This window comes from Malaya genurostris, chromosome 2 (genome assembly GCF_030247185.1).
Source record: "Malaya genurostris strain Urasoe2022 chromosome 2, Malgen_1.1, whole genome shotgun sequence".
In the NCBI taxonomy this organism is placed as follows: domain Eukaryota; kingdom Metazoa; phylum Arthropoda; class Insecta; order Diptera; family Culicidae; genus Malaya; species Malaya genurostris.
The window spans coordinates 114,682,075-114,700,713 of NC_080571.1; the positions used below are offsets into that span (position 1 = coordinate 114,682,075).

An 18,639-nucleotide genomic window follows, 5' to 3' on the forward strand; every position below is an offset into this window, starting at 1 on the left:
CCTACGATTTGCAAACAACAAATCCTAATAGTTCTTTAGAAAACTTTTAGAGCCATTAGAACGGCTGATATTGTGCAATGCTCTCCATCGTTGTTTTTTTTTCCAATGCTAATGACTGGCAGCTGTGACGTAATCGCTCTTGTCGAAAGCGTGCAGACGACACAAAACACATCTACTCGCAGTGGCGATACAATCCAAACTGATTCAAGTTTTATTGAGAGGCTTGTTTCTACCTGATTTCGTTTGTAGCTTTTTCACTAATGGGCGGTCCTAACGGCTATAAAAATAGCCGCATACAGAATTTTAATGTCGATTATTTCATTTCGGATTTGCATATTTTATTGAAAGAAACTATCAATATGCTGTAGGGATTCGTTTCCAGCATTCAGAAGAGTCAAATTGCGTAATTCTCTACGACATTAAACTCTGGAACATTTTTCGCAAAAAAAGGCTTCACTTGATCTCGATTACTGTGAATTTCACACAGCGAAAAGTGCACAAATCTAAGCAAACTGTTCTTGATTTGCAGTAAACTGAGGATATTTCCCTACGATTTGCGAACAACAAATCCTAATAGTTCTTTAGAAAACTTTTAGAGCCATTAGAACGGCTGATATTGTGCAATGCTCTCCACCGTTGTTTTTTTTTCCCAATGCTAATGACTGGCAGCTGTGACGTAATCGCTCTTGTCGAAAGCGTGCAGACGACACAAAACACATCTGCTCGCAGTGGCGATACAATCCAAACTGATTCAAGTTTTGTTGAGAGGCTTGTTTCTACCTGATTTCGTTTGTAGCTTTTTCACTAATGGGCGGTCCTAACGGCTATAAAAATAGCCGCATACAGAATTTTAATGTCGATTATTTCATTTCGGATTTGCATATTTTATTGAAAGAAACTATCAATATGCTGTAGGGATTCGTTTCCAGCATTCAGAAGAGTCAAATTGCGTAATTCTCTACGACATTATACTCTGGAACATTTTTCGCAAAAAAAGGCTTCACTTGATCTCGATTACTGTGAATTTCACACAGCGAAAAGTGCACAAATCTAAGCAAACTGTTCTTGATTTGCAGTAAACTGAGGATATTTCCCTACGATTTGCGAACAACAAATCCTAATAGTTCTTTAGAAAACTTTTAGAGCCATTAGAACGGCTGATATTGTGCAATGCTCTCCACCGTTGTTTTTTTCCCACTGCTAATGACTGGCAGCTGTGACGTAATCGCTCTTGTCGAAAGCGTGCAGACGACACAAAACACATCTGCTCGCAGTGGCGATTGAATCCAAACTGATTGAATTTTTGTTAAGAGATTTCCTTTTATGTGATTTCGTTTGCAGCTTTTTTACTAATGGGCGGTCCTAACGGCTATAAAAATAGCCGCATACAGAATTTTATTGTCGATTATTTCATTTCGGATTTGCATAATTTATTGAAAGAAATTATCAATATGCTATAGGGATTCGGTTCTAGCATTCACAAGGACCAAATTGAGGAACTCAATTTGGTCCGTCGCTGCTGGTTGATGATTCCACTCCCACGACGTCTGCTTCCATCGAACGCACGAAAAGAAATGATCGATTTTCGACCACGGTTCCCCTTTTATACGCATTCAGTTGAAGATATGTGCCTGACTACCTCAAAATCGTCGTCCTTGCGCGAAAAACCCAAGCGAAAGTAAGGTGTTTTCCGCGTTGTTTTCAAATTTTAAGAAAACTTAATTTTTGAGTTGTTTGTGGTTATCGCACACTGTTCAAAATATTATCCTGAATTCCTGATCATATTTTTGATGAAATGGTGAAAGAATTATGTTGCTACCATTAATACAAGTCGAGATATTCACGATTAAGTTCTGCCCACCTCAAACGGAAATCCAGGGAGTCCGCGAATGTTCCTGCGAAGATTATCCGGGAGGTATCGTCTCTGCATCCTCCAATAATGCAGACTGTGGCCATCAAAAAGAAATTTGGGGAAAATTATTATTGCGAGACAAAGGGGTTTAATTATTCGTATTCGTTTACTGGGAAGAACTGAAGAAAACTATGAATGGGCAGCTTTTCCTCAAAAAGTATGTCCGTTATGATGAATGCCACTTTATATTTTTTGCAACAGCAGCTAATTTGCAGCATTCGGCCAATTTCGAGATATTGGCTTGTGGATGGAACATTTGCAACCGCTCCTTTGGAGTTAGCGCAAATGTATTCCATTCATGAGTCAATATGTTATGAAGATGTTGAATCCGTTGTGTCGCTTGTATTTATATTATTAAGTAACAAAAATCAAGAAACATATACATATGCGTTCGAAGCTTTCATTGATGTTTGCCAGAAAGCTGAAATAGTGCTTGAGCCTAAATTTATTATATCTGACTTTGAAAAGACTGTAGTAAATGTCGTAAAAGAAATATTCACCGAGGCTCAAAACATCATCAAACATCTCAACTTACGAGGTTTAAAAAACCTATACGCCAAAGATGTTACTATAAAAATGACTGTACAAATTTAAACAAACTCAATATTTTTTTTATACCGTTGATATTCTAGGCACTATCATTTCTTCCACATTCTCGTATACAGGAGGCGTATAAATCCATTGAAGTGGATATTCCTACAGAGCTGGAAGAATTTCTAAAATATTTTTTTTATTTTGAAATTAAATATGTTTTAGGACGCAATAAAAACAAACGGCCGATGTTTCACCCAGTGCTTTGGTCAAATTACAGGGCAGTTAAAGAAAATTTACCTCTAACAACCAACCAGCTTGAAGCATGGCACCGTCGCTGAACGGAACTGGTTGGAAATCAACACCTACGGTACGGAGCTTTCCAACATTAAAATGACTGAAAGTGTCCCTCTATTGCTTGTTATCAAAAACAAAATACCTTTAATATATATATATTTTTCTAATTTCATTTAAAAAATTTAGGAATGATTTTAATTTGGTTGATTGTGAACAAGGCAGCTAAGCCGAAGATATTCTTGCACAATTCAGAAACTGGCAGACCGGGCAAACAATATTGCAAACCGCGTTAGAGTATCGCATCGATCCCAAAAAGTTTCATCCGGCAGACTGACATACGTCGTGACATTACGCGCAGTAATGTGCCCATTGTTGTGTGGCAAGATTGGGCCATGGATAAGAATAGGATTAAATGCGGAGCTTGAGCTTTACCGACCACCCCTGGTTGCCACGTCCGTTACTGATCGGGATTAGCTGAAATTGTACAGGGAATTTCTAGATGATTCGACCTGGGACTGGTAAATCATCCTTCAATGGACATCTGGTAACCCCAGAATTCATTGACCAGTATCGGTGCCGGCCAGGCTCGAACGTAGATCGTCTAAGGAATGGGAAGGGATGTTAGTCCAACTACTAGCCGTATTTACTACTGCGCACTCCACTAGTGTCACGGGAGAAAGATATTTGTTAGTAAAAATTTAAGTATTGGTATTATTCGCGCGCGACTCAGTATGTTCCGTTTTCAAGATGCTCGGATGCACCACTAAACTCACTGACTTCCCGAGTGAACGTTTCAACAATATCCGACACTGAAGTCCCGAAAAGTCTTGATTTACAGTTCTTATCCGTGAATGAAAATTTGAAATACTATCGCGTAATGAATAAAAACTTCCCTATTTTTTTCTAAATGAAATTACCTGCTACAAAATAAACGAGTAAATAGGATTTAGACAAAATAGTTCATTCATTGTAGTAACATATTTTTAAAGTTTTTATAAAATCATTTTAAATCACCAAAAGTCAACAGATTTCACGCGCGGTTTGATAGTTTATTATTTCTGCTTCATTATTTTAATGATTTAATAAAATTATTAATTGGTTATATTGGTTGATCTGGGCAGTCCGCTACATAGAAAAAATATTTATTTATCAAACAAATAAGTATTTTTGCCTTTCTCTATAGAAAGGTATTAGAATTGCTGGAAAAACCGACTTTCGAACGGAGCATCGGAGACCCATAGTGTTATATACCATTCGACTCAGTTCGACGAGATCGAAAATGTCTGTGTGTGTGCATGTGTTTGCACACTTTTCGAAGCTATTTTAACGCACTCAATTTTCTCAGAGATGGCTGAACCGATTTTAACAAACTTATGCTCGTTTGAAAGCTACTATATGAATGTCACATTGTTTTCCATATAGATTTCAATTGAAATACGGGTGACCGAATCAAGTGTTTTGCACATACATATTTTCAGTACTCATTGCCACTATAATATGAAGTGTTTTACACATGTAGTTCGATTGAATAGCAAAACACACCACATCCAAAGGATAAATACATCAAAGCTATATGAAAAATAATCTAATCTTGCATCTTAGTAAATTTGCACATGGAACCTTAAAACAAATTTCTTTGGTTATGTATTGGAATGAAAAAGCATAGTAAAATGAAGTGCAATTTACATATGAATCGATCATGTACATTTTTATCAGTGTAGTAATATTAAAACATCAAACCTAACATATCGATAGTCCCACGACAAAAGGACCTAACTGCAAATGACAGCTTCTCTTTGTTTACTTTTTCTTTCGCGATTTACCGGATTAATTTTATGTTTGACGTCTTACTGTTCGCAAGACTTTCAAGTTAAAACCACAAGCTTTTGATTTATATTGGAAACTTTCACGAAATTGTAGTAATGGCTTTTTAATAATCAAGAGAAAGTAAACCGCGAGAGGCTCTCATTTGCAGTTAGGCCCTTTTGTCGTGGGACTATCGATATATTGCCATCATTAATAATGAACGTGTAATGCTAAAAAGTAATGATGTACAGTAATGCAGTAATGACGAGCGTTTGAGCAGAAGTGTCATTACTTAGTAATGACACTTTTAATGATCGTGTAAGGGCCGCTATTGTTTACGTTCGTATCGACCATACGACGAAGGGAAACTTTCGAAAGAATACGAATAAACCATTCTCGTTTTAGCTCGAATAAATTCGAATGGACTCGTTTGTTACAAAATATTTAAATATCTTAGGGATCTTACACAAGGACCAGGATTGTCATTATTACCCAGTAATGTAAATTTTAATGAACGTGTAAGGGCAATAATGATGAATTCTCCATACAAATTTGGAATGCCATAACTTAGTAATCATTGAAAATAATATTAATAATTCTCGTGTAAAGACCTCTATAAAGTAACAAACATCATCCTCTTTAGCGTTGTTGTTTCTAATTCCGAATTTCAGAAGCAAAATTCGGAATTGTACAAAATACACGCATACACGCTTTTCACATATATCATAAAATATATAGTATCACAACATTACAATTACAAAAACAGATACAAAAACACTTACCTTAAAAATGGTCGATTTTTCTAAAGCACTACAGGTGAAATAACCCGAATAAAACAACTTTTACTTAAATCAAATGCTGGTGGAACAAAATGGTACTTGTCCCTCCTCGTAATATATTTTAGACTTTTAGAACAATAGGAAATAAACAGAGATGCCAAGTAAAATTTAAAAATTTCCTCAAGCAGGGTTGAAAAAGTCTCGAAAAAACAACTACACTGAAAATCATTCTTCAATGATTACTAGATAATGACATTCCAAATTTGTATTGAGATTTCATCATTGGTAATAATACCAATACTGATCCTCGAGCAAGGTTCTCTAATCGGTCAGATAATCGGATCGATGCGCTTCGACAAAGCTAAGTATGCCGCAAGATTCGTATATACTACATCGGTATGTGTCACAGAGACGTACAATTGATCAATAGATTTCAGCTCTTTTTCATAGAAGGGCGAATCTTACAAAAGTAAACAAATCGAGTTTATATATATATATATATATATATATATATATATATATATATATATATATATATATATATATATATATATATATATATATATATATATATATATCAAATACAAATAATTTGTATTTGATTCAATTTCTAAAGAGGAAGGACGAAACTGTTTATGTTCGTTTTTTAGATGGTAACTTTTTATTACTGGAAACAGTAAACGAGACAGTAAAATTACCAGATTAGCCTTAGTCGCGGAAACCAACCAATTTCACGAAAAATGCTCGAGGGCTTAACTCACACAGGGAGCATAGAAGTAAACAAATCGAAAATAGGCGAAATTCTTTTAGAGGAAAAGTAAAAGAAATTGCAAATCTTTTAAAGATAAATCAATTCTTAGATTTATTAAAATTATTAGTCGAAACATTCATGTACATCCAAAAAATGAGAACGAGTCTTGAGACCAGGTAGTTGAGATGAAAATGCTGGTACATTGAGAGAAGAAGCTTTATATATAATGTTTGGTAGTGCAAAAGCTATGTTACTGCCCTTCATTGAAACTTATAATGAAAAACTGTCAACCAAAATAACCAAAGGCGCCAAAAATAAAAAACCGATTCCTGGTAGTCATGTATGGCAAAAATCCGGCAGAAACAGAACCGTTAATAACCGATAGGCGAAATTTTCTGCCGGAAACAGGGATGCCAGATATTTTCAGAGAAAATCTGTATTATACCATGTTCACATTAGCGCTGATATCACTTGATATACCGAGATGATATGCATATCATGTCGAAGTGTTCACATATGATCGAAATGATATCGTTTGACAATCAAGTTGTCATATTGAATGTTCCCATTAGGAGTAAGATCAATAATATTGTTTTTCTCTCCTACAATTCAATCAATAATTGAAGTCTCGCATATATCGGTCTCACAACGCCAATATTCAATGAGGAAATCAAAATTATAATGATTGTTTATTGTCACTCTCAAAGTGACGTTCATAAATGAGTGCGTTCAATGCCATTATCCGTGTTGCTAGTTGCGATTTTTGACAACTCGACATGATATCGTACATAATATCTCGGATATCATGCTAAAATGGTGATACGCGTTGACATAAAATTGTATGGGATATCAAGTGATATCGCACATGATATCATCGGATATCAAGTATATCCATATATCACTTGATATCAGCGCTAATGTGAACATACTATTACCCTGTATAAAAAATCTGTATTTATCTGTATTCACTAATAAAATGGAATATCTAAAATGAAATGATGTTGAACCAAACACAAATAACAATTTAAATTATTATTTGTATTTATTATTAAATATTAAATAAATAATTTGTTTTTGGTTGAACGCTATCTCAACAGATTATGGTTAAAGAATAAGATTTTCAATGAGCATTTATTTTTCATATCTTCGTAGTTCACAAAAATATGTAAAGACAAAATTTAATATGAATGTATTTTCAACGATAATTAAATACCAGACCAGCAGAAAGATATGCTTACCTCTTTTGGTCTGCTAATGTCAGCAAGCCAAAGGGCCCTGCTAATTCAGCTAGCCAAAGGGGTCCTGTTAGAGTGCAAGCGATAAATCTGCTCAGCTTTCCATCTGACAAGGTACTTTTAATTTACTGTAAGTGCATTACTTGCTTTGGTCAGTACCAAGTTTGGCTCTACTTTCTCGTGCTCACTCTGTCTAAATGTTTTTTTTGTGTTGATCATCAAATATGTGCACACCAATTTTGACTTTAATTTGTGATTTGTCCTTTGAATAATAAACTTTCATCTCGTTACTGCAATCAAATACTAAAAGATAGCTCAGACGAAAACAGTTTAATTTTTCTTTATAACTTCTTGTGAAATCTGTATAAATCTGTATTAAATTTAGGGAATCTGTATAAAATCTGTATTCTGTATTAGATCTGTATGAGGTTGTAAAATCTGTATAATTCAGATAAATCTCTATAAATGACATCTCTGGCCGGAAACGTTTTTTGCATTGTACCAGACTCTCGCCGGAATTCTGCCATCGTTCCGGCAAAACCTTCTGACAGACGCTGCCAGGTGTCTGGGGGAAATTCTACCAAGCACATTCAAGCGGGTAACAAGAATTCGGAAAAAAATTATATGGATGGCATCCCTAATCCAAATTGACATCTAAAATCACGAGCAAAAACCAAATGTATTGTTTGAGATCATCATTATAGTAGACCAAATATTGGAAAATTCATACTTTCATCCTTCAAAACAAGTTCATCGATTTAATCCTTAGACAACTATGGACAAGGAAACTGCTGTGCTTCAACGTAAGCTTGAATCCGAATTGAAAAACTACAAAGATGCCCAGAAAGGTAATTATTTTCTCTTAGGCAATTCAAAATCAGTTTAAAGTTAAATCTTTCAGAATTCAATAAACTTGTTCAACAACAACAACTTCTTGATGGTCAGTACAATGAGAATAAGAACGTTTTAGAGGAACTGCAACTCCTAAAGCCAATAAACACGGTAATGCTCAATTCTGTCTTAAAAACGATTTATGAAGAGTGTTTGCTTTTTGCTAGGTGTATAAACTTTACGGCCCTGTTTTGGTGAAACAGGAACTGGAGGAGAGTAAGCAAAATGTGGCCAAGCGAATCGAATATATAAATAAGGAGCTGAAAAAATGTACAGATAATATTTCTAGTCTTGAACAGAAACAGGATAAGTACAGAGCAAATTTACAAAAGCTACAACGTCAGTATCAAAGTCAAATTGCTCTAACAAAACCGTAACTTATTCGTCAGGGAATCCTTATTTGAAGCTTGTATCATTTGTAAGTGCAGCGAAAATTTGCAACCTGAAATTGAATAAACTTTGGTATGAGTATTACACTTAATCGAAGCTAACTGAATAAATATTGTATTTTTACATTCGTCAACCCCAGGTAAATAATCACGACTTTGTGCTTCGATCGAGTGCAAAATTTGCATTCTGTATTTCGACCAAGTTCGAGTTTTCCATACAAAAACATCAGTGGATCGAAATTAGAATGAAAATTTGACTATCGATCTAAATCCATAATAGGGGTGAATTGTTCGCCGAACTTCGCAAATACGCACAGAGAATAATATTGTAAAAGGTATTAATTTTGAATTTCACGCAATTTATTTCTTTAATTGGAATAGTGACAAAGTAAAATCTGGCTTAATATAGCAAATATTGTTACTTGGAACTACGAAAATATATATTTTAGATTAGTTTGTTTCAATAGATCTGTTGACTAACAATTTCATAGGAATTGAACTTGAAAAATCAATTCGGATTAACTTTAGTCAATCGTAACATTTGTAGTGATTTGAATTTAGAAACATGACTGTTGAAAAACCGATGTTATTTCAACTTACGCTTGTCTTCGTTAAAATCCTACATTTTGTTTGCCTTTAACAGCAGAATGATTTCCTTCCAAATAATTTAAAGGGTTCCCCTTCGAAGCAATCCTGCAAAAAGCACTAGAAAATAATCATATTTATTTATTTATTTACAATCAACAGACACAATTTGGTCCTAATGATAATTCCTAATAATATTCAGAAAATTTGTACGTATTCTGCTTCGTGACACATTAAAATCATACCCAGATGAAACGCGGTTGAACGATCTCTGTAAACCAATAATAGAACCGTTTGCGCCATAGTTGGTACGTCGTATAGGAAGTCGAAGAAAAGCACTGTTGCGGAGAGCTCTGGGTCGCACATTAATATTAATTTCGTTGAGCAAAACGGGACAGTCGATCCTACCGTTGAATATATCTGCTATTATCAAAGCGCGTGATAATTCTCGTCGCACTTGTAATGTGTCGAGACCCATTAATAACCCGCGACTTTCATAACTAGGTAGTTGATGAGGATCGGTCCACGGCAATCGACGAAGAGCGAAGCGAACGAATCTACGCTGTATTCCCTCAATTCTATGAGCACCGTTCAGGTAGCATGGGTTCCAAACTGCCGAGCAATATTCGAGAGTTGAACGAACAAGCGAGCAGTAAAGCGATTTTAGACAGTGTATGTCTGTGAAGTGCTTAGTTATTCTCATTAAGAATCCTAAGCTACGGGAAGCTTTAGCTACAATGTAACTGATGTGATGCTTGAATGTAAGTTGCTCATCGAGATGGACGCCAAGATCCTTAACGCTAGTAGATCTTCCAATCGAGGATCCATCCAGAAAGTATTCGACATGCAATGGCATTTTTCTCCTCGTGAACGTAATGGCCGAGCATTTATCTGGATTTACAATCATACGGTTAACTTTACACCAATCTGCGAAGATTAACAATTGCCGCTGGAGAAAGGCTACGTCTTCTAAGTTGCGGACGATGTGATAGATCTTGACATCATCAGCAAACGATAAGCGGGGACCTTCCAAGGCAAAATTGACATCATTGAAGTACAGTAAAATATTAACGGTCCTAGATGACTACCCTGTGGTATTCCGGATGATGCGAGGAACTCTCCGGAAGTATGATCGTCAATTTTAACTGCTAAACGACGATTCCTAAGATACGACTGCAACCAACGAAGAATGTTCGAACTGAATCCAAGTCTGTCCAACTTAGCAACCGTGATGTCGTGGTTGATTATATCGAAAGCGGAGGAAAGATCTGTGTAGATAACGTCCGTTTGTAAACCGTTAGACATTGCATCATCGGGTTGTTTGAGATACCTTTTTTTCGATTAATATATTTTCTTCGAAATTCAAATTACATTTATAAACTTCCAATTATTTTCATACCACAATCAAGCCCTGGTATATTACTTTTTATAGTATCCAATGATTCAGTGCTCCATCAGTCCGGTCAAGACAGAGATATCCTGCATCAAATGTTTTTTTGTGAAGAAAACGTGTTATGTAATGGTATGCAGTTTCCAATAATAATATTAATTATCCATACTTACGTTTGAATTATTGAAAAGCCCAAAAAATAAGCAGATAAAATTTCACTTATGAAACACGTACTAACTATTTGTTTATTCACGGGTGAACAAATTGCTCTGGTTAAAAGTTTTACTGCACCATACACGTTCATTAAAATGATATTATTTTTTAGTAATGACATTTTTAATTACTCGTGAAAGGGCCGCTGTATAAGCAGCCCTTACACGAGAATTATTTTTGTCAATTTTAATGATGACTAAGTAACGATATTTAAAATTTGCATAGAAAACTCGTCATTACTGCACCATACCGGTTCATTAAACGATGGTGTAACTTTTAATGATCGTGTAAGGTCCGATATAGAGGTTAAACTTTTTTTATTTTAGTGTGTTTTTTGTCTGACGAAAGTAAATATCGCCTACAAATAATGTACAATCACGCTTTTTAGACCTATCTACTTCACTTTTAAGAGTTATACCATGTTCACATTAACGCTGATATCACTTGATATATCGAGATGATATCAGGCATTTTTTTTAGAACGGCCAATAAGCCACCTGTCAACTTTCACTTTCGAAAGAAATTGCAAGCGAGCTATCCAAGATAGAGTGTTAAATTTAACACCAGACGAAAGAGAAAACCTTTCTCTGCCGTTTACTATTATGACTTAGCGTGTGCCGAGTCATTCAAAATTACTCTTCAAAGTGAATGTTGATGGATACTTATTGGCCGTTAAAAAAACGCGTGATATGCATATCATATCGAAATGTTCACATATGATCGAAATGATATCGTTTGACAATCAAGTAGTCATATTGAATGTTCTTATTAGAAATAAGATCACAAATATTTTATATTATATGAATACAACTTATGATGTTTCTCGGACTCCAATCCATCAACCAAGACTTGACATTCTCCTCTTCGTCCGGTTTGAAATGATTTTTTTACTTCCGGGAGAAAAGTTGAAAGTTCAGTACGGAATGCTCTGAAGTCGGAGATTATCACCGTTACTGGAGGCATAGATTGTTGTTTCTTCCCATGACGACAAGCGTCCATTTTGGGAATTTTCGAAAAAAAATTCTTCTATGCCGCTACAATCATATTCAGGAAGAATATTGTAAATATTGTTACACGGCATAGGATCAACGGAAGGGAAGTCCGTCCGTTGTCTTTTATTTTTTCACTCAGATTCTATAAGATCGTCAATGTTGTTAGAAAAGTTTTGAATAACGGATTGGGATTTCTTCCGTATTGTATTATTTTTAATCTTAGGCTTGTTGTCTTTCCGGTTGGATGCAGGCATTTTAAAAGAATATAAATTAACTAGGTTAAATTAGTCTTCGAATAGACTCCTAGTTTGGTTAAGTCTAGGTAGCTAGAAAAAATTCCAGGAGCCAAGAACTATTCGCGTGCGGTGTAAACGACTGTTTAACACCGACTGTGAAAATTAAATTTAAAGTAAACGAATGTGCGCTATTATATACTATGAAGATGAATTTTCGTTGCCGAACATTTTTATATCCGGTCTACTGTTTCTACCTGTACGCGGATATACAGATTTCCTAAACTCAATACAGATTTAAACAGATATCTAAAAACCCCTTCTTAATCCACCTAGTGGTGTGATAATGCCTTTCTCTTCTTTCATAACAGTATCATGAAAATATGTTTCATACTTTTATTAAATAATTTTGGACACTAATTTTGACAACAATTGATGCAGATTGATTCGAATAGTTCACAAAAGCATGCTTCAGTGTTTATGTCACACAGTCAGCATCATTTTTCCAAACTAGTGCTTGACATTTGCGTTGCCTATGTGTAATCAGTGATGCTAATCTAAAAGAGCCTTCTTAGTCCACTTAGTGGAATTTTCATATATCTTGAAAAATCACCATAGGGGGGATTACATGAAATTTTCGAAATCGAAAAAAAATATTTGATGCCAAAAGGCTTAGAATTGCATGAAACGTCGAGATTTAGTGTCATCTCGGAAAAAATTTTTTTGAAAAAGTCGACTTTTTGGGACTTAAAAAAAATATGAAAATTTTTCCTTAAAAAAAATATGAAAAGTCCCAGAAAGTTGATTTTTTCAAAAAAAATTTTTTTGGAGATGACACTAAATTTCGATGTTTCATGCAGTTTTAAGAGTTTCGGCATCAAAAAAAATTTCATGTACTCTCCCCTATGGTGCTTTTTCAAGATCGAAAATTGTCAAACCTTTACCACCGGGCAGCACCTCTTAAGCATGTCCGATTTAGGTCAAATTTTGCATGAAGGCTTTTTTCGAGGTGCTTAAACTTTTAAGCACTAGAACTTAACGAAAATAGAGTTGATCCCAAAATTTTGGCACCCTTATATATATAAGAGCGGTAAAAATCAACGTGTTTTGTCGGTTACGTCACTTATACCATCATATATCTGGAACCAAAAGTCACAACCATTTGATCTTCGAACTTGATCAACGGCCCGACAGTAGCTTTCAAACAAGCCCAAGTTTGTTAAAATCGGATCAGCCATCTCTGAGAAAATTGAGCGCGTTCAAATACAACGCTTTTTGTCGGTTACAATCATATCTCCGGAACCAAAAGTCACAGCCATTTGATCTTTGAACTTAATCAATGGCCCGACAGTAGCTTTCAAACGAGCCCAAGTTTGTTCCAATCGGTTCAGCCATCTCTGAGAAAATTGAGCGCGTTCAAATATCTTCGAAAAGTGCACACACATACATACACACACACACACACACACACACATACACACAGACATTTTCCGATCTCGTCGAGCTGAGTCGAATGGTATATAACACTATGGGTCTCCGAGGCTCCGTTCGAAAATCGGTTTTTCCAGCAATTCTAATACCTTTCTATAGAGAAAGGCAAAAAGCCTTCTTAGTCCACTTAGTGAAATTTTCATATATCTTGACAAATCACCATAGGGGGGAGTACATGAAATTTTCGAAATCGAAAAAAATTTTTTGAGGTCAAAAGGCTTAGAATTGCATGAAACGTCGAGATTTAGTGTCATCTCGAAAAAAAAATTTATAGAAAAAGTCGACTTTTTGGGACTGAAAATCCCAGAAAGTTGATTTTTTGAAAAAAAAAATTTTTTGAGGGGACACTAAATTTCGATGTTTCATGCAGTTTTAAGAGTTTCGGCATCAAAAAAAATTTTCGATTTTGGAAATTTCATGTACTCCCCCCTATGGTGCTTTTTCAAGATCGAAAATTGCCAAACCTTTACCACCGGGCAGCACCCCTTAAGCATGTCCGATTTAGGTCAAATTTTGCATGAAGGCTTTTTTCGAGGTGTTTAAACTTTTAAGCACTAGAACTTAACGAAAATAGAGTTGATCCCAAAATTTTGGCTTCCTTATATATATATATATATATATATATATATATATATATATATATATATATATATATATATATATATATATATATATATATATATATATATATATATATATATATATATATATATATATATATATATATATATATATATATATATATATATATATATATATATATATATATATATATATATATATATATATATATATATATATGAGCGGTAAAAATCAACGTGTTTTGTCGGTCACTTATACTATCATATATCTGGAACCAAAAGTCACAACCATTTGATCTTCGAACTTGATCAACGGCCCGACAGTAGCTTTCAAACGAGCACAAGTTTGTTAAAATCGGATCAGCCATCTCTGAGAAAATTGAGCGCGTTCAAATACAACGCTTTTTGTCGGTTACGTCACTTATACCATCATATATCTGGAACCAAAAGTCACAACCATTTGATCTTCGAACTTGATCAACGGCCCGACAGTAGCTTTCAAACGAGTCCAAGTTTGTTCAAATCGGTTCAGCCATCTCTGAGAAAATTGAGCGCGTTCAAATACAACGCTTTTTGTCGGTTACGTCACTTATACAATCATATCTCCGGAACCAAAAGTCACAGCCATTTTATCTTCGAACTTGATCAATGCCCCGATAGTAGCTTTCAAACGAGCCCAAGTTTGTTAAAATCGGTTGAGCCATCTCTGAGAAAATTGAGCGCGTTCAAATATCTTCGAAAAGTGCACACACATACACACACACATACACACACACATACACACACACATACACACACACACACAGACATTTTCCGATCTCGTCGAGCTGAGTCGAATGGTATATAACACTATGGGTCTCCGAGGCTCCGTTCGAAAGTCGGTTTTTCCAGCAATTCTAATACCTTTCTATAGAGAAAGGCAAAAAAATGGAAAGAACAAATTAATTTTTTTCGACTGAGGGGGCCACAGAGGCCACATATTATACAATATTATTGTCAATCCAAAGTGTTGTCAATACCGTCAATCCAACTAGATTGGTAATTTGTGTTTGCATTTTTCGATAAAAAATCTAGCGTTTGGAGCTTTAAATATTGTACTGAATATTGAAATCTTGAGAAAAGAGTTCATTGCACACCTTAAACAGTTTCGAATCTGGAGAGATTGGATTGATTGATGAGCAGTTTTGATTTTTTGATAATATTTTCATCAATTCGATTAAGTTTCCACTACACGATCAATAGTATTGTCAATACTCCTTGTATTGACAATAGTATTGCCGCTTTTGGTAGTAGTGACGAGATAAATGTTTCGTAATCAATGGATGAATCACAAATTGATATTGAATATCCTAAAATGGTGTTAGTATTTGAAATTGAGCACTGAGATCTCACATCAACTTACCAAGCCAACATTTTGGAAGTATTTGAAAATGAAACTATGTTTTATTGATTCTGTTTTTGAAAATTTGAAAACATTTCATTTCGTCGTTGTATCGTGAGATATAAATGTTGAACGCTCATTCAATTTCTCATTATAAAACCATAAAATGTTGGAAAACCATTACCTCAGCACATTTTCATTTCAAAATGTCGGTTTTATAGCGATTACAGATAAATACAGATTTTTCATTTAGAGTAATACAGATTTTCTATGAAAATATCTGGCATCTCTGGTCGGGGATAAACATTCTGGACATAAACTGATGCCAACATGCAAGTTTCACTCCTTCTTCTGATTGCTATTTGTTATGGTTAGCAAAACAGCTCCTGAGTCTAGGGTTCCTACTGCAGGGTGGTAGAAAAAGTGTTGTCAATATCGTCGGTAACAATGTAGCTTGATATTGCATATTTTGTTTTTCGGATCATCTTTTCAAAATTATTAATTTCAATAGGATTTAGGTTCAATTTGTTTTTAAGTCCTGTCAATGTTAAAAGTATTCGAGTACATTTAACAATCACTGAATGATACAAAGAGAAAGCCTGAAATCATTATCATCATTGGATACTTCTGTATGTTAGTATTTTTCTCAAATAGAATATGTTAAATACTTTAGTTAATAAAGCTGCAAAAATTAATTTCCGAAAATTGAGTGTTTTAGAAAATTTTTATTAAGCTGTTTCAACTAAACGTTTTCTTCAAAACAAACATCTGGTCAAAATGAATCCAGAGCTATATATTTGACCGATGTAACATTTGTCTAAGTGTTTTCAAATGATAAATAATCGCATGTTATAAGGGGAGAAAGTTTTCAGAATGAATAATTATCTCGACTGGCAACAGTAATCGCGAGGCATCTATTATTTACAACAGGGAGCAACCGGAATAAGAAGAGAAATATTTTTCTGGAAAAAGAAGCCAGTTGTCTGGTCCTGTCCTAGCTTTTGGTTGAAATCTGACACTTGAGTGGTTATTTTGTGTCTAGTAGTTAAATTTAAGTTAATTTAGTTTTTTTCTACTGGCAATAATTTCAACAAAAGAATATATTAGAATTTTCATTTCAAAATTTTTTTCAGTGTCGGAAAATAACCATCGATCTGTCAAAAATAACCATGCTCTCGAGCAGGGTTATTTTTGACAACATGAAATTAACCGCTCGAATGTCAGATTTTAACCAAAAGTTAAAACTAATCGCGAAATGGTTCACAGCCTTTATATTTAATGAAAAAAATATATTCCTCGATTTAAAAATTCTCTCGGTAAAAATCTCCACATCAGCTGATGCCCAGCAACTTCTCCCAATACATTCATACTTGGATTAGATCGTTCGGATTTAATGCGGAATAAATTTCGAGCTTTTTCCTCAGTGTACTTCGAAACGACAAAATGTCTAAAATCTATCTTTTTGGCATCACTGGCTCAGTTGAAGTTCTCTGTTTATTTTTGATTAGCTGACGCTTTCTTCAATTTTTTGTTTCAAATTTGTTATAAGTATTGCTGTGTTTTAAAATTCTCAGTTTCTATAAAACTTGAGAACATGGAAAATGTAAGTGTTCTTAAAAAAGAGATAACAATTTATTTAATAATGTAATTCTCATTACAGCCAACTCATTCACACCAGGGTGATCGGGAGAAATCTGAAAAAGTAAAAATTGCTAACCAAGCCAAGCACATACCGAAGGATGCACAAGTAATAATGTCTATTTTGAAAGAACTTGGTGTCACTGACTACGAACCAAGAGTTATCAATCAGCTATTGGAATTTACATACAGTAAGTTAATATCACTAAAAAATTACCCCTCTGATTTGTAAATACCATTTCAAGGATACGTAACTTGTATTCTGGATGATGCAAAAGTATTTGCTAACCATGCCAGAAAAAAGGTGATCGAATTGGACGACGTGAAATTAGCCACTCAAATGATACTTGATAAGGCATTTACCAGTCCGCCTCCACGAGACGTTTTGTTAGAGATAGCACGTAACCGAAATAACATACCGTTGCCGTTGATCAAAACTCACTGCGGTCTTCGCTTACCGCCAGATCGTTATTGTTTGTCGGCTTGCAACTACAAACTGCGTGCTGCTCAACAAGCAAAAAAAATGACAAAGTCCGCAATCGAAGGTCGCTCATCAATAAAAACAGTTCCTGGAAAGAGCATAGGAGGAGTGTCCGGCGTGAAACGACCGGCTGTTCAATCCACTGCAAAAACACAAGTTGTGGCGATACCTAAGCCAGTGTTCAAATTTACCACTGCAGCGAAAACAGCTATCCCGAAGGCCATTAAAAATCCAAATGTTGGTGTTGATGGCCCAAACACAATAGAGATCAAAACTGAAATTGAAGATCCACTGTCTTTCGGGATGAGTGACACGGATACCGGAAGTTCAAAACGAAAACGAGAGGAAGATGATTTCGAAATAGTTCAATAAATCTGGATTCCAAATCATATCGAATTGAATATACACTTTTTGTCAGCTTAATTTTTGTTGATTATTGGATATATCGAGAAATAATACTGGTACTGTTTCTATTATCGACATTGCTGGAACTTCCGCAATTGGACTTTTTCCCATGTTCTTTAGACTAATTGTTGTGTAGAGATCATCATTGTTTATCTGTATCTAGATCGAGTTCGAGTTTGCATTACGAAAGCATCACTCGATCGAAATACAGAATGTAAATTTTCACATTCAATCGAAATAATCCGATTCGATCGAAATACAGAACGATGGTGATTATATTTTGTATACATGTATACAAGATTTAATTGTTATGCATCCTGTAGTGTATGTTTTTTTCGAATTGTAGAAGCCTAAAAAATAGGTAAAACAATCATTTTGAAACGAAATTAAAAAAAAACGTAAAATTTTACTAAGTTTTTTGTCAATATTTTTGAAACGAATTGAATTAAATCATCTTTTCGGCGCGATTTTTGTACACGTGCAGTACAAGTTCCAACATTTATTTGCAAAACTATTATGCTTGCCGAAATTTGTGTTGTTGATTATGAGTTTATAATAGGGGAGATAGGGTCTATACTGGACAGCTTAAACATCTTATAAACCAACAATTATTTCGAACCATAGATTGACTGTAAACGCACTTTCATGTGACAAATTA

At 34.8% G+C, this 18,639-nt stretch overlaps 3 protein-coding genes across 5 annotated transcripts in view; 2 read left to right on the forward strand and 1 right to left on the reverse strand.

The window, feature by feature from the left end:
* LOC131433181 (mobility group protein 1A-like) overlaps nt 1–18,639 on the reverse strand; it is a 74,790-nt gene that overhangs the window by 17,038 nt on the left and 39,113 nt on the right. Inside the window, exon 1 of one of the 3 annotated variants that reach the window (XM_058600061.1) lies at nt 5,329–5,473. The exons of the other annotated variants lie outside the window; for them this stretch is intronic. The gene's annotated coding sequence lies outside the window, so the exon portion shown is untranslated. Of the gene's footprint in view, nt 1–5,328; nt 5,474–18,639 lie in introns of those variants that run through there. 3 annotated transcript variants of the gene reach the window in all.
* Nucleotides 7,971–8,688, forward strand: LOC131433180 (probable prefoldin subunit 6). The gene is made up of 3 exons (XM_058600059.1): nt 7,971–8,159; nt 8,213–8,313; nt 8,370–8,688. Exons 1-3 carry the CDS (start codon nt 8,087–8,089, stop codon nt 8,577–8,579), a joined length of 384 nt encoding a protein of 127 aa, XP_058456042.1. The 5' UTR covers nt 7,971–8,086; the 3' UTR covers nt 8,580–8,688.
* On the forward strand, nt 16,927–17,999 carry LOC131433178 (transcription initiation factor TFIID subunit 9). The gene is made up of 3 exons (XM_058600055.1): nt 16,927–17,060; nt 17,118–17,286; nt 17,341–17,999. The coding sequence occupies exons 1-3, from the start codon at nt 17,052–17,054 to the stop codon at nt 17,946–17,948; spliced, it is 786 nt and encodes a 261-aa protein (XP_058456038.1). The 5' UTR covers nt 16,927–17,051; the 3' UTR covers nt 17,949–17,999.

Excerpts from the sequence above, each read along its gene's own strand:
- LOC131433180 (XM_058600059.1), top strand. The coding sequence starts at position 8,087 with ATGGACAAGGAAACTGCTGTGCTTCAACGTAAGCTTGAATCCGAATTG. Across the intron at positions 8,160-8,212 it reads CTACAAAGATGCCCAGAAAG|AATTCAATAAACTTGTTCAA; the intron begins GTAATTATTTTC and ends TAAATCTTTCAG. Across the intron at positions 8,314-8,369 it reads TCCTAAAGCCAATAAACACG|GTGTATAAACTTTACGGCCC; the intron begins GTAATGCTCAAT and ends GCTTTTTGCTAG.
- LOC131433178 (XM_058600055.1), top strand. Across the intron at positions 17,287-17,340 it reads GCTATTGGAATTTACATACA|GATACGTAACTTGTATTCTG; the intron begins GTAAGTTAATAT and ends TACCATTTCAAG.